The sequence below is a fragment of the Cupressus sempervirens genome, chromosome 10, assembly GCF_028749045.1.
Source record: "Cupressus sempervirens isolate cs-2001-9-10 chromosome 10, ASM2874904v1, whole genome shotgun sequence".
In the NCBI taxonomy this organism is placed as follows: Eukaryota; Viridiplantae; Streptophyta; class Pinopsida; order Cupressales; family Cupressaceae; genus Cupressus; species Cupressus sempervirens.
Window position 1 is genome coordinate 84,856,007 of NC_143127.1, and position 16,782 is coordinate 84,872,788.

At 37.7% G+C, this 16,782-nt stretch overlaps 1 protein-coding gene and 1 pseudogene across 2 annotated transcripts in view; one reads left to right on the top strand and one right to left on the bottom strand.

Moving 5' to 3' along the window:
- The first annotated feature begins 226 nt into the window (after positions 1 to 226).
- Positions 227 to 856, top strand: LOC149532692 (luminal-binding protein 1-like). The gene has a single exon (XM_089805750.1). It carries the CDS (start codon positions 227 to 229, stop codon positions 854 to 856), a length of 630 nt encoding a protein of 209 aa, XP_089661876.1.
- Positions 857 to 5,284: 4,428 nt separating this feature from the next.
- LOC149532693 (uncharacterized) overlaps positions 5,285 to 16,782 on the bottom strand; it is a 59,170-nt pseudogene continuing 47,672 nt past the window's right edge. Inside the window, exons 6-7 of the transcript XR_016357265.1 lie at positions 6,142 to 6,237; positions 5,285 to 5,702 (exon numbers count right to left, since the gene is read on the bottom strand). The product of XR_016357265.1 is annotated as an uncharacterized LOC149532693 (transcript). The remainder of the gene's footprint in view (positions 5,703 to 6,141; positions 6,238 to 16,782) is intronic.

The following is a 16,782-nucleotide window of genomic DNA, read 5'->3' on the forward strand; positions in this document are numbered from 1 at the left end:
TGTCCAAAATTTCAACACAAAATACAAGGTGGATATGGGTAACAGTGCTAGAGCTCTTTGAAGGCTTCATACTAAATGTGAGAGAGCATAGATGGATCTTTCATACCACATAGAAACTATCATCGACATCGACTCCCTATATCAAGGAAATGACATTTTCCTAAAACTTGTCAGAGCCAAGTTCAAGGATCTCAACACAGACTTATTCGAGAGATACATAGAAATAATGAGAATGCCTAAAAGATGTCCACATGAGCATCAGCCAAATCAACAATATTTTATTAGTGAGAGATTTGTCTTGTATACCAAAGCTGCAAGAACTAGTCAAGCAAAAAGAGCTCCCAACAAAGTAAACCCTGATGAGATTGTTGCTTATGGGGTATTTGTGCATGCAACATCGTTGAGCAATGAAAGGGTGTCCCTATCACTCATTGATGTGACACCTTTGAACCTTGGAATTGATTCTGAAGGTGATCTCACGACTCTACTTGTTCCTCGAAATACCCCAATTCCTCTTGAGAGGGAGAGATTTTTCACTATAGTACATGATAGTCAAAATGATATGGATATTGGCATCTATGAAGGAGAGAGATTATTGATCATGCAAAACAATTTGTTGGGGAAATTTCAATTGAGTGGCATTCTACATGCTAGATGTGGAGTGCAAAGAATTAAGGTTTGTTTCAAAGTAAGCAAGGATGGTATTCTCACAGTCTCTGCAAAGGATGTGGGTAGCGGAGCAAGCAAAGAGATTACAATAACTGACGCTAGTGGAAGTTTGAGCGAAGAGGAGATTGATAAAATGATAGCCAATGGAGAGAAATTTCGAGAGGAAGACGAAAAAGTTAAATCCTAGAATGTGGCCAAAAAGAGATTTGAGTACTATATTTACAACATGAAAAGCAAGGTGAGTGAGACCAAGACCAAACGTAAACTTAAGGCATTTGATGTAGAAGACATCATGTCGATATTGGAGAGTGCTAAAGAATGGTTAGATGAGAATCAGGATGTTGAAGCTTCTAAATTTGAAAAGGAGTTGAAAGAAGTGCAAGTTGAATGAATGCCTCATTATACCAGGAATCTTGGTATGTCAATTCCTGAAAATACATATTTGAATTTGGTGGATGAGGAGAGTGTGCTACGCCAATTTGTTAGTTGCAGTTAGGAATCTCTTTAGCCATTTACCTCTTAGAGTAGTATTGAAATATCTTTTCATAAGTTTGAGTTGTAAGTTCAATTTTTTATTAGAAGAGACTTTTTTAAGGAGTTTTCTCATGATATTTATAACTTGTCTTGTTTACACCTCTTTATGCAAGTTTATGTAAGTGCAATTTTTTATTAGAGAAGGAGACTTTTGTAGGGAGTTTTCTCATGATATTTATAACTTGTCTTTATGCAAGTTTTTCAAGTACACCGATCAGTGTTGCATTGCACTCTATCTCCATGAATCCTTGCAACTTCATGATCATACTTTGCAGCTTTCATTTCCTAGAAGTCAGGCCCAAACACAACTTATTACGACCTTCTTCTCGCCCTTAACTCCGGTTTGGGGTGTGAAGCATCTGTACAGTCTCCCTAATATGGGCCATTCCAGATCTGTGAGACCCTGCCTTCGCCAACGACACTCCTCTCATACCACTCAACTTCATCACAAAGCCTTTGGTAGCCACATTGATTAGTCGTTGTTGGACTTTTTCCCTATGATGACAGATACCTAATCTTTTCCATGATGTCTCTTGCTTTCTTCTTCTTTTTCGTTTGTTGTATTTGTTCTTTTGTGGTCACTGTTTGGTGCTCTATTTGTCCACTATTTTCTTGTTGTAAGCTTCCAATCCCATAGACCCTCATTGTTGTCTTCTGTTGGACATTAATAATATTATCTTATCTTATCTTATGTGTTCTAATTATGTGATAGAGTAGAGCTTTATGTTATGTGTTCTAATTATGTGATAGAGTAGAGCTTTATGTGTAGCAAGTAATAGAACAAGAACACTTTAAAAAATAATTTCTAGAAGTGATTCAATTTCAAGACAAATTAGATAGCTCATTACAAGTCAAGCATGTTTTACTAAATAATAGATAAATATTGAATATATATACTTTGCATAAACTAGATATTAACATCTAAATTGAAAAAACAAGTATTACAATTAAATGGCTTGATAAATGTGTCACAAGAACTTATTGGTGATATTAATTCACCTATTTTCTTAGAACTTAATACATTAGATGCTTGCATTTGATGTTGAGATTAATATCTTATAATATACTTTTACATTGTACATGGATCTCTGCTATGAAAGTGACCTCCCTATTAATTTCCATCAATCTATAAAATTTGAATGTAAGGTCATTGTTTATAGCATTTGTGCTAATGAGTGTCATTTAAGTATGTTCAATTGACTAAAGCTAACAATGATATCATTTTTCAAATAATTGATAGCCAAATCAACCACAACCAAGGATTCTTCTCTATACAACCTCATAATTGGTGCACTACTTATCTCAATTATTTATACAAAATAGAATGGTGATGCAAACTTAACATACCTCCTTAATTAATGAGTCCTCACAATTTGGCCAATAACCTTAACCGCAACTAGTTCCACTATTATCAAATGGTCTCTTCCAACATTTTATGATTGTAATTATGGTGTTAAGACATTGTTTAAGATGCATCACCCTCTTGTTCTCTCTTCAAAAATGTCAAGACTTTGCCTTTTTTATATTGCAAAAATATGGATATATAGGAAAAGACCTTCAGCATCAAAAAATTTGTATATGTGAACATCTTATTAAATAATGTTGCAATAAAGTGAGTATTGAATATATCCCTCCTAGTAGGATCCATTTCTTTGTTTCCTTTCTCCTCCAGTATTCTATTGTTTTCCATTTTCTGTTCTTTCTTAATATGCATGTCATAGGCTTTCATTCTTTCTTTCTTTTCTAATATGGAAAATAATGTTACTACCATTTACACCTGCACATTATTTTTCAAACTATTGCCCACTCATTTGATTCTTGTCATTTTTAATCACTTCAATCACCCCTTCCCAAAATTCACAATCAACTCAAATATCTAATAGAGGCTAATCTTCAAATGTACCACGTGCACCACCCCTAGTTATATTTGGTGATTCTTCAACATGACTATAGTCATGCTAATAAACATCAAGTTTGTAGTAGTCTTAATCTTGGACTTACTAGATTGTTGCTTATTCACTATTATTGACTTTAACACAATAGTTCTCTTCATTGGAGAGATTGGAGGGATGTAGTAGAGATCAGTCAAATAGTCAATAGGCTAAGGTGTTTGTGGCTCAAAGAAGCTACACCTCACTAAAGTTATGTAACATACATGTGAGGACTGGTGTCCAATAGTATAAGGGTTAACATTAGGAAATTGAACACTATATCTTTATGAGGGTAATGAGACATTTAATGTGAAAATGGGATCCAATGATGTTGGGAACTTGAATGATAGTATGCAAACAACATCCAATGGTTTTGCATATTGTATAATTTTATGTTGTTATTCATTTTGTTATTGTAGTGTTAAGAGGGGGCATACGCTCAAATAAACGTGTCCATAAATCTTAGTTATAGGAAAGTTGAGTCTTTTATATGTAGAAATACGCACATTTAAATGATGGATGGAATGAGTCCTTAAAGCAGTTTGTTCTCTTTGGCAAGCTTTCATCTTTTTTGTCTTTTTCCTTGTTTTTTAATTTCAGGTGGAGCCCTACTTTTATATACTTGTGGCCCTACTGCCCTTCTAGTTTGTTCTCTTTGGTAGATTATGTTGTTGGATGGGTTGAGCTATAGCTCATATAGACCAGCTAGGATTCAAACCTAAGACCTTCCATTACTGCTGGAGTGCTCAATCAATTGAGCTACTGGCCCCTCTTTGGTCCACCCATCATCAGTTATTTCCAACACCCTCCTCAAGCCATAATATAGGTGCTTGGGGCTCCGAACTTGGCTTTGGTACCATATGCTGAGCTACAACTCATATTGACCACCTAAGATTCGACTTATGATGTTCCATTGTTGTTAGAATGCTCTACCAACTTAACTATTGAATCCTCATTGCTCAGCCCATCTATCAATCCAAGTGTGGTTTTTTCGAGCATCTAGGTGTCAAGGTTTACAAACTGATATTAACTTCGGTAAATTTATGAGTATTTATTTCTAGTCATTTTCCATGGACAGAATGGTAACTAAATATTAGCATTGTCCTCACTGGTAGTGCGACAGCTCATCTACACAAAACAAAGCTACTCTAGAAGTTTAGTACAACTGTTTAGTATCAATTAAATTTAATAAGCTAGGTAGGGAGATCTTAAGATTTTCTCTCTTAGGACTCACCCAACACAACAGAAAACTTAAATTAGGCGGAGCACATATATAAGCTTTCAAAAGAACAAATTGTATTTGTAAGTGTTGGCCGTACAATTATTCTACTGCCATTAACCTTTGTATCTTTCAGTGGACATATTGAATACGATGCAGCACTACAATTGCTCTACTGCCTTTAATCACTGTATTTTCAAATAACAATATTGAATATGATGTGGCATAAAGGAAGAATAGATGGTACACTTTACTTTCACCTTGAACTTAACTCACCAGAATCCAAAGTTTGCGTTGTTTGCAGCAACGTTGAAAAGTAATATATGCAATCTACACCTAATAAAGTTAGATTTTGTAAATTAATTTCTACACGATATTTAAGTGTCTCATTCACAACAAGCTCATCCAAAAACAATATGCACCAAAATATCATGAACAAGTTCTGTTGAAGATCAACTTGAGAGATGTAGGTTCAAGCAAATTAAATTGGATTTTCATGTCAAATACTCGATCCAACTTGTGTCCCTTCTAAACAGATTTTAAACATCATCCTTTGAATTTTCTAGAAGCAATAAAAGATTGAGTTTCAATATTATATTAAAAAATTGGAATATAAGATCATCTATACTTGTGCTGAACATGTTATGAATAAGCACAGATTAAAAAGGATTACACAAATGAGTGCTGTGAGTTATCAGACACTGAATAATGAAATTGAAACAATGAAAAATTAACACAGGAAACTAAAAGTAATCTATTATACTTATTCCTTGATTGATAAAGATTGAACAGTGTCAATTTTAACTTTCTGCATGGAATTTGCTTCCTAGAAAAGGGCTCTGGAAATTATAATTGAATGATTAAAGAATATTCATGTGGGCAATTGTAGAGCTTGAAATTTCGCATTGGATAAATATTGCCAGTCCAAGCCTAGAGAACCGATACCATATGTTTATTAAATTTGGCCCATACAGGCAAAACTTGAATGTTTGCAAATAAACAAGAAGAGAATATTTATATGGCTCATCACCAATACATACCAATGACATTCATAAATTAATTGTCAATTTCTATCAATGCATTCACGAATAGACTTTCCAAAGGCCAAGGCAAACAAGAAGAGAATATTACAATGGCTTGTTGCCACTATATATCACTAACATTTGTAAGTTCATTTTCAATTATGTCAATGCATTCACCAACAGACTTTCCAAAAGCCATTGCTTCTGCAAGTTTGCATCGAACTTGTTCATGGCGCGCAGAAGTGTTACTGTGTTTAGAACTGCCCAACGCACTTGAGAATCTGATTTCTTCTGAGTGAAACTCAAACTCTTAAATAAGTTATCAAGCTGGTTGCACAAAAAGATAAACATAGAGTATTATAACAATGACTACTGAATAATATAGAGAGTTCAAATAAGAATGCAGGATGTGTAGATAAAAATATGTGATAGAACATTAGAATGTTCAAGGGAAGGGAAAAACAAGGACTGAAGGGGGAGTAAGAGATCTGCATGAAAGACTCTCAATGGGAGGAAGAAATGGAATAAACAATAGAATGTATTTATTTGGTGTCACAAGATGAGGGAACTGCTTGGCCAGCTGGCTATATGGTGGCCAGGAGATTGCAAGTGGTGGCTGCTTAGCAGTAGTAACATTGCAAATCAGACATGTTATTCTTGCATAATTTAGATTTGAATTTTGCACATGATAAACCACTTTCAAATTCAACCCAAATTTTGACCATAGGAAATGCCAAGTTATAATATTTCAAAAACAAGTTATAACCTGTTGTATATCACTAAGACCTCCCTCTGAAAATCCAAAGAGTAAGTATTCGGTGGCTACACCAGCTAATGCAATGCAGGAATATTTGCTCAATGTCTGCAATGATCATGTCCAAATGAATATGTTAGCCCGGTGGATGAAAACACAGATTTTCAAACTGCTTGATACATACACGAAGCATAAAGAATTATTCTTGTGAATCATGTATACAGTTGGAGAGCATTGTGTATATTGAGATGTTGTCCACAGTGTATTACAATGGTAAAGTGCAGGAGTGGTTTACAGCATGTTGTACAAGCACAAAAAATTATTTGTTTATTAGAGCATTGTAAAACTTGGATTCCGAAGTTCTAGAACACAATCTGCTTCATCTTGGACTGACTCATAAACTAGCCATGCATGCCCAAACGAATTTGTTTCCAATTTCCTGAGTTACTGGGACAAATATCAAATCTATCAGTGAGATGAATCCAGACTGAACAATTATAATGATAATACCACTATAATATCAAAGCCAAGTTACCATATTCTCTCCAGCAACCCTCAAAGTCTGGTTCGATTCTGTACAAAGTCTGGTCCTTGTCAAATTCTGCCCAAATTCTCTAGCAGAACTACATATTTGCTGCAAATTCTGTCAGAGGAACCCAGGCAGAATTTGCAGCAAAATTTGAAAAATTTGCTTCCCAGTAGCCGAACCTGGGCTGAATTTGGTCTCAAAACATTTCTTTAGACTTTTTTGAAGTGTTTTTTTGCCTAATTTGGTCTATTTGATTGTCCCAACCCTAAAGTGACCACTAAAAAGACCAAAAAAGATGGTCTATGTTTTGTTTATGCATTTGTGAATGAAAATGAACACTTTCTTATAGAGGAAATCCAAATTGACGATTATAGAGGAATTTCTTTAAAAAAGATATGATAAATGTCAATTACCAAAAACCATAGATTGGAAATCCTAGAGCTTTGCCAATTCTCCAATAGGATTCCTAAATCAGTTCTGGCCAACGGACGGGAATAATACAAATTCCCCTGCACTTTAGGCTTCGCTACACGTAGGCGGGTAAATCTTCACCTCATACCTAACCACCTGGTTCAAAGCTTTTCTATAGACTTGGTGTTCTTAGGTTGGCAAAATCTTTAAAACAATTAAAATAAAGTTATATGAATGCTTTAATATGTGTTTGTGAAATGAATGTTATTTTAATGAAAGGAATAGTGTTTATGATTATGGATATGATGGAATATCAAACTTCAAGACTTCAAATGTTAACCCATTTTCTTAACATAAAACGCAGACCAATTCCTTATTACACCTTGGGCGAATAGAGTCAAACTTCTTTAGATCCTTGTATACAACCTTGAGATGATAGTACTTACACCATCCACTACTTTCTAGACTGAAGCTTCAATTGGCAATACAAACCTTAGTCTAGTTGAATATAATTTCTTTGGGAAACCAACTAGACAAAACTTACATAGACAACATTTCATATGCAACTTCTGATGATCAAAGACTTGTATTGGAATCAATTTTACAACTTTAGCAGCAATTAACTTTAAAATTAATAATCACAGGGGATAAATCTGAAAGAATATTCTGAACTTCAATTTTCAAGACAAATAAGCAAAACGGGGCTCTTGCATTAAATTTGTAAATTGAGTACAAATGGTCTTTACTTATTAGTTATTTACAATAATCAGGATATCGAAATTGCAAATATTATTCTATTCCTCTATTTTCTTTAATATCTCCTTCACTGCTCCTTTTGTAATTTTTTTTTTCTTAACTTCTATTTTTCACTCTAATACGTAATGGGCACCCCTGGATGTCCCAAAAAACTAAACCAATTTGCTGAAAGGAATTTTGTCAAACAGTTTGCATTCAACCTCTTATTTCTCCGTTTAATGTTTTAAACCCCTTATAACTCCGGAAATCAAACGTTTATTTGTTTGTTGTGTTTTGTGCATGGAATTGGTATCATACAACATAAACAAGAAAGAAACTACAATAATATGCAAAGTGGAAATGAACTGTTGCTAATAAAATGTTATTTTCAGAATTCATAAAACCAAATACATGGCAGATTTATCAACTCACTAATTACTTCAGCAGTATTGACATAATACTCTAGCCCATACTTTCGAACTTGCTACTACAATGCTTTGTCCTTCAATCAGTCCACTACCTTCATAATATCATTCCCTCAAAGCGGCATAAGCGTCGGAAAAGTAGTGAAGAAGATATGAGCAAAATAACAAATCTGCCTGTAGCTGGAAATGCAACTAAATTGCCTGATAATGAAGCCAATAACAAAGAATTCCAAAGGTCAAACCCTAAGGGAATGACGTCTAGAATGTTACAAGAGAGGATAGACGTCCTCAAATGCCAAGAACGGAGCTGCAACTCACACACCAATTTCTTCTCATATTCAACCTGGCTAATGAAGCCACAAATGCTTCCTTTTATTCTATTTCCAAGGGTCCGCTCAACTCATATGAGCAATGTGGGATAAAAGATTTGTAGTATATAAAACATATATTAAAATACCCCTTATGTCTCCCTTGGGTACACATCCCCATAAAATAAATATTAAAGTAACACTTTAATATTTTACAATTAAATTAGACGTTACTTTAATAAAACTTCAGGCATTAAAATGTATTAGCAATCGGACTCCGAATAATGTGAGTGATAGCTCATCGGAAAGCTCTCACCAAGGAGTATCAAATCCAATCACCAAAATTGACTTGCACTATGTCCTGCCGACTTACTAAAAATAGTATGCCTGAAACTAAGTAAATCAACTTCGTTTTGGCCCAAACTGGAAATGACTAGGCCAAAACACTCCAAGATCTCATTAAACCCTTCGTTAGCCCTCGGGACCATGTAGAACAAGGCTAACGAACACACACTTGGTCAACTGCTAAAATGGGGACATTACAGTCCGCCCCCCTTGAAATTGCTTGTCCTCAAACAATCTCAGTCCAGCCTGCTGAATAACCTGCTCACTCTCCCATGTAGAATCTTCCTCCGGCAGGTCTCTCCATCTAACCAAATACTCCTTCACTATCCTGTTTCTAAGCTTCCTCTCTCTGGTGTCCAGAATAGCCTCGGGTACTAACACAAGCTTCCCCTCCTCATCCAAAGGGGGTAAATCTGCAGAAGGCACTACATTCTGACCAATGGCTTTCTTAAGCCTAGACACATGAAACACATTATGCACTTGATTGCCCTCTGGAAGCTCAAGCTCATAGGCGACTTTGCCCACTTTGCGAATCACCCGGTAGGGACCATAAAATCTAGATTTCAACTTTTCAGCTCCGCTCTTCTTGAGCGATGACTGTCTATATGGTTGTAGCCTCAAGTAAACCATATCCCCTACCTCGAAGCTACGCTCTATTCGGTGCTGATCAGCATACAATTTCTGTTGATTCTGGGCCTGTTGTATATTCTCTTTGAGCACTTTCAGGATGTCCTGACTATCCTGCAATAAGTTTTTGGCTTTGGGCACTCTACTGTCCCCCAAAACTAAATCTATGAAGCTAGGTGCTTCATAACCATAGAGTGCTATCAAAGGAGTCATCTTGATGGACATATGATAAGTGGTGTTATAACAATACTCTCCCATATGCAACCATCTGATCCAAGCCTTTTGTTGTGCAGTTACATAGTTCCTCAAATATCCTTCCACCCATTTATTCACAATCTCTGTTTGCCCATCTGTTTGTGGATGATAACTAGTGCTAGGTGTAAGATCTGTACCACACAACCTAAACAACTCTTGCCAAAAAACACTCATAAACTTACTATCCCGGTCGCTGACAATGAATCTGGGCAGCCCATGTAACCTGAATATCTCTCTAAAGAAAAGATCTGCCACCTGTGTTGCTGTGTAAGTGGACGGAATAGCAAAGAAGTGAGCAAACTTCGTCAAGCGGTCCACCACCACATAGATGCAATCTCTTCCCTGCACTCGTGGTAAACCAGTGATGAAGTCCATCGAAATACTTTCCCATTTCCTATCAGGAATGGGCAAGGACTGTAATAAACTTGCAGGAAATGTGTGCTCTCCCTTATTCTGTTGACAAACCACACACTCCCTAACATACCTCTGAACATCATCCTTGAGCCCTTTCCATGAAAATTGCTCTCGGATCTGCCTGTAGGTCTTGAAGACCCCCGGATGTCCAGCTGTGGGTGCATCATGAAATGCCTTCAATATCGCCTCTCTCAAATGTGATGACGGAATCAAATAAACCCTGTCCTGAACTCTAATCAATCCATCTATCACCTCATAGTGATCATCCTATATGGTACCTGAAATCAATCCAGAAGCTCAAGCATCTCCGACATACTCTGCTATAATCCGATCTCTCCAATCTCCTGAAATCTCTGTCAGAGCACATAAGTGAGGTCTCCGAGATAAGGCATCAGCCACCACATTTTTCTTACCTTTGACAAACTCTATGTCAAAGTCATAAGCTTGCAATTTAGTCACCCATTTTTGTTGCCAGTCATTAAGATCACGCTGGCTCATTAAGTATTTAATACTGTTGTGATCAGTCTTGATCACAAAACGTCCACTTACCAAATATGATAGAAATTTGGCCAATGCATGCATTATGGCCAACATCTCCCGGTCATAGACAGAATAACTCTTCTCAACTCCCTGGAGCTTCCTACTCTCGAATGCAATGGGATGCTTCTCCTGCATCAATACTGCTCCAATCCCATCACCTGATGCATCACAATGAAGCTCAAAAGGCTTCGCGAAATGCGGTAGAGCTAGAACTGGACATTAAGACGTTACCTGCTTGAAATGCTCAAAACACCTTTGTGCTGCCCCTGTCCACACGAAGGCTCCTTTCCTGGTAAGATTTGTCAAGGGTGTAGCAATCTGTGAGAATCCCTTAACAAACCTCCTATAAAAACCACATAAACCAAAGAATCCCTTAAGCTGTGTAAGCTTTGTGGGAGTAGGCCACTCTACAATAGCTATAATCTTTTCGGGATCAACCCGAACGCCAACTGCACTAATGATATGCCCAAGGTAAAGGAGCTCAGTCATGCCAAACTCACATTTAGATTCCTTGGCATACAATGACTCTCTCTCCAAAATAGATAACACCTCCTCCAAATGATGTAAGTGCTCCTCCCAGGTCTTACTGAAGACCAAGATGTCATCAAAGAAGATCAAGACAAATCTCCTCAACTACTTCCTGAATAACTGGTTCATACAACTTTGAAATGTAGCGGGTGCATTGTTTAGACCAAATGGCATAACCATGAACTCAAAGTGGCCATAGTGACAACGGAAGGCTGTTTTCTCAATGTCCTTTGCTCTCATCCTGATCTGATGGTATCCGGATCGCAAATCAATTTTGGTGAAGAAGCATGCCCCATGCAACTCATCAATCAGCTCATCAATCCTAGGAATGGGATACCTATTTTTAATTGTTTTCTTATTCAGTGCCCTATAATCGATGCACATGCGCATCGTCCCATCCTTCTTCTTTACCAATACTACTGCTGAAGCAAAGGGGCTCTTACTGGACCTGATATGCCCCATCTCCAACAAATCCTTAATCGCCTTCTCTATCTCATCCTTGTGTTTTTTAGGATGACGATAGGGAGTAATCATAACTAGTTTGGCTCCCTCCTCGAGCTCAATAACATTTTCCATCCCTCTGTCAGGAGGAACCCCATGAGGAATATCGCTAAATACTTTAGCGTGTCTATCAATTATCTTTTGGATATCTGGTGGATGACTCTTTTCTTGTGGTTCTGGTGAAGTTGGCATAATGTAGCACTCTACCGCCCACTCTATGTCATCATGATGCAAAAGTCTCTGCATTCTCCTCAAGGACACTACTCTGCAACCTCCATCTGAAAGACCTCTAAGTACCATAGTTCTGCCCTCATGCTAGAATCTCATCTCCAATTTTGCTAGGTTGAGTGTGAACTCCACTAGTGAAGCCATCCATGTCATGCCGAGGATGACATCATAATCTCCCATGTCCACAACATAGAACTCATCCTTCAACTCGTAGCCATCTCCAAACCTGATGTGAAGATTAGATATCTTCCGAGTGCATGATAATTTATCGTCGTTAGCCACCATGACTCTAAACCCATCATGCTCCTCTGTCTGTAACCCTCTCCTGGCTACCAACTGTGCATCTATGAAGTTATGTGTAGCCCCAGTGTCAATAAGAGATATCACTTTCTACCCCTGGATAGTACCCCTGACCTTAAATGTGATTGCCTTTTGGGCCCCTGTCAAGCGTGCCAACGATCTATCATCCTTAGGAATGCTGCTCTCCTCTATAGTGTTACCCTCATCTGAATCGGAGTGCTGATCCTCCCCCTCTGACTCTGAATCTTCTGCTGAAAAATACTCCATTTGATTTGCCTTAGCCTTGAGAGAACATTTATGAGATAAGTCCCAAGGCTCTCTACAATGGAAGCACAGCTTCTTCTTTCAAAGTTCATTCAAGGTTTCATTGTCTAGTCCTTTTGATCCTTCTTTGGGTTTGCTATACTCTTTCTGAAACGGTTTTTTGTCTTTGTCCTTGCAGTAGGAAGAATCTGTTGAATGGTTTTTTCCTTTGTATACCGAAGGGGCTAAATCTCGTGCCTTTTTACTTGCTTCAGCTAAGGTGAGTGGATCATGTCCCTTCACCCAACCTCGTAATGGATCAGCAAGACCATCACAAAATAACACCACCAATCTCCTAGGAGAGATATCAGTAACAAGTACAGACAAGCGTTGAAACACGGCAATGTAAGCATCCACAGAACCTGACTGTTTTAACTGTGCTCGTTCCTTGAAATGTAACTCGGGATCCCTAGTGTCAAATCTCTCAATCAATGTTTCGGTGAATTCCTCATAGGATGTAATCTGATTATGCCCCAAAGTCACCATGCCATGATGCCACCATTCATGTGCAACGCCATCCAAGTGCATAGCTGCATACTTGATAGCCTCCTCCTCAGGCATAGGATTTAGCTGCAAGTATTTATCTACCTTCTGCACCCAAGCTCGTGCAGTCATCTTCCCTGAAGCATCATAATAAGGTAAGGAAAGTTTTCCAACTTTCTTTCTTAGCTCAAAGTTTTGATTCCTCCCTCCTGCTCTAGGCATGTGTCTCATCCTCAAGTCCATATAATCTCTAAGGAAAATATCCACCTGAAACTCCAGTCCACTAGCCTCCCAGTCCCTCCTGAATTGATCCTGTAACTCGGTAATCTGCGGTTCGTTTACTGGTTGAACCGGATCTTTGGGTGGGAAGGTGGGTAGAAGAGGTCTCGAGCTCGCAGTCCGCGCTGGGCGTGCAACGTGTCTAAAGTTATCAGTCTCATTCCCATTGTTGCCGTGTCCATTATTACCATTAATGTTATTCTCAGGACCATTGTTGTTGCCTTGGCCTCCATGGTTATTGTTTCCCCATTGTTATTGTTTCCCTCATTGTTATTGTTTCTGTTGTTGGCATCACCTGGATTAATATTGACACCCATCTGTCTAGCCATGAGCTGCAACATCATGTCCATTCGCCTATTCTGCTCCTGCTGCATACGTTGCCCCTGCTCTAATGTATCCAGTAATTGTCTGAACATTACGTCCCCTTGATCTGGACCGGCATTCCCGCCTCCGCCTAATCTTGTATTCCTGTCATCTCGATCACCCATATTGTTGTCCTGATCAAAGAATATCTCCTCTGTGTCTGTATGGTTGGATTCAATGTCCCCCTGCACGGATGTACTAGACTATTTGCTTTGCAAGTCTGAAATCCTATTTTGTCTTGCTCTGGTATCGCGGAAATTATAAGGCCCCTGTCGCATGCTCAAACATAAATGCTTAGCCTGTGTTTTTTTTATTTCTGATTTTAGTGTTTTGATATTTCGTCAAACACTTTTCCCTCTATCCGACTATTCCAAATTCCCTATAAGACCTCCACAGGATGGCAGGACTTATAGCTCCGATACCACTGTAATGGGCACCCCTGGATGTCCCAAAAAACTAAACCAATTTGCTGAAAGGAATTTTGTCAAACAGTTTGCATTCAACCTATTATTTCTCCGTTTAATGTTTTAAACCCCTTATAACTCCGGAAATCAAACGTTTATTTGTTTGTTGTGTTTTGTGCATGGAATTGGTATCATACAACATAAACAAGAAAGAAACTACAATAATATGCAAAGTGGAAATGAACTGCTGCTAATAAAATGTTATTTTCAGAATTCATAAAACCAAATACATGGCAGATTTATCAACACACTAATTACTTCAGCAGTATTGACATAATACTCTAGCCCATGCTTTCGAACTTGCTGCTATAGTGCTTTGTCCTTCAATCAGTCCACTACCTTTGTAATATCATTCCCTCAAAGCGGCATAAGCGTCGGAAAAGTAGTGAAGAAGATATGAGCAAAATACCAAATCTACTTGTAGCTGGAAATGCAACTAAATTGCCTGATAATGAAGCCAATAACAAAGAATTCCAAAGGCCAAACCCCAAGGGAATGACGTCTAGAATGTTACAAGAGAGGATAGACGTCCTCAAATGCCAAGAACGGAGCTGCAACTCACACACCAATTTCTTCTCATATTCAACCTGGCTAATGAAGCCACAAATGCTTCCTTTTATTCTATTTCCAAGGGTCCGCTCAACTCATATGAGCAATGTGGGATAAAAGATCTGTAGTATATAAAACATATATTAAAATACCCCTTATGTCTCCCTTGAGTACACATCCCCATAAAATAAATATTAAAGTAACACTTTAATATTTTACAATTAAATTAGACGTTACTTTAATAAAACTTCGGGCACTAAAATGTATTAGCAATCGGACTCTGAACAATGCGAGTGATAGCTCATCGAAAAGCTCTCACCGAGGAGTATCAAATCCAATCACCAAAATTGACCTGCACTATGTCCTGTCGACTTACTAAAAATAGTAAGTATGCCTGAAACTGAGTAAATCAACTTCGTTTTGGCCCAAACTGGAAATGACTAGGCCAAAACACTCCAGGATCCCATTTAACCCTTCGTTAGCCCTCGGGACCATGTAGAACAAGGCTAACACACACACACTTGGTCAACTGCTAAAATGGGGACATTACATAATATCTTTCCTTATTTATTTCCTTTTTATTTTAAAGATGTGACTTTTTAAATGAAGAGTCTCACCTTCTCTAAAGTAATCACACCTTACAACTAATCTTAATCTTTAATTAAGATTGCTGCTTTTGATGGACTTAATCATTTTAATGGTAACGTAATTGAACCAATCCATATCTTCCAAAGTTCTGATGATGTGTTTGATCATTACTCAAGCATATGCTATCGATTATTATTGAGGTCCTTTTATTCCAATGATTTCTTTGACAACATATAATATTTGTGAATGCCTTTTTTACTATGGATGTTCATGTAATGTTTTTTGTCTCTGCAGATGTGGATGTGAACATATGTCATTCCAAGGAAGAAACTCAAAACAATCGATGCATACATATCATCAAGTCTGAAAAACTCCACGATTTACATAGTGTTCAGAAATCAATTTGCCACGGTGTGCTTAATACTTTGTTGGATAAGTGCGGGACGTGAAAAGCTTGTGGTGTGATGATGGAGCAGAGAGCTCTATTGATCTTGCCAAAGTTTGTGTTTGAGGCGATGAGCAAAATTTCGATGATGGATTAGATGTGAGGACTTTTGAGTTGAAAGATTTCTTCTAAAGATCACCGTTTATTATGATGGAGTAGAGAAAAGCATTTACGGTGACAAAAAAGGCAGGGGATTCAATGGTGTTGGGGTTGTTGAAGGTGACAGCAATGGAAAGAGCGATGGAGAGAAAAGGTGAAATTGAAGTGACAAAGGCGGGAAGATTTTAGCCAGCTATTTCAGAATTGTGTGTGCGTTGGTTGTGTTAATTTCTTTAATCATATTACTTCTTTAATAACTTCTAAAGCTATTTTCATCTTGTCCCTTGAATCTTTCTCTTAACGACCATCTGGTAATTTATCCCCCAACAATCTTTCTTGGAAGTAATGCAATTATCCAAATTTATTAATCATTGCATATGATATGCCACTGTGCAAATTCCTTTTGTGGCCAGACTCTGAAAGTGATCGTTATCATATTTGGAGACCAGGTTGGACATCATTTCTGATGATAGTATATTTTATTGGACCTGCGGCTTCTCCACTTTACTTGTACATCTTCTTGTGACTCACAGATTGAATCACACACACCATGATTTTATGAGATTGAACTAGTTTGAGACATTTTGTCACATGGCTTACAGTTTCACAAGGTATTAAGTTCAAACAAATTGAAGATGTAGTCTTTGACAACAACTATCATTTAGCAATACTTCTCTTCATGTGTAAACCGGTTCCAAAGCCACCCACATCCGAGCCGCTAAGTTGGTGCTTTGATGGACAATCCTTTTATTCATCAATCTTATGTGAAACTGGAGATCAATCATTTCACAAGGCGTCATTGCATATCACGATACCTGCCCGATTCCCTATTTCAAAGCCTTTGACTTCTATAGAATTGCCATGAGAACATTGACAAAGGTTGTAGCATTTGGTAGTGCACAAAGGATAAGAATGCGTCGAAACTTTCTACCAA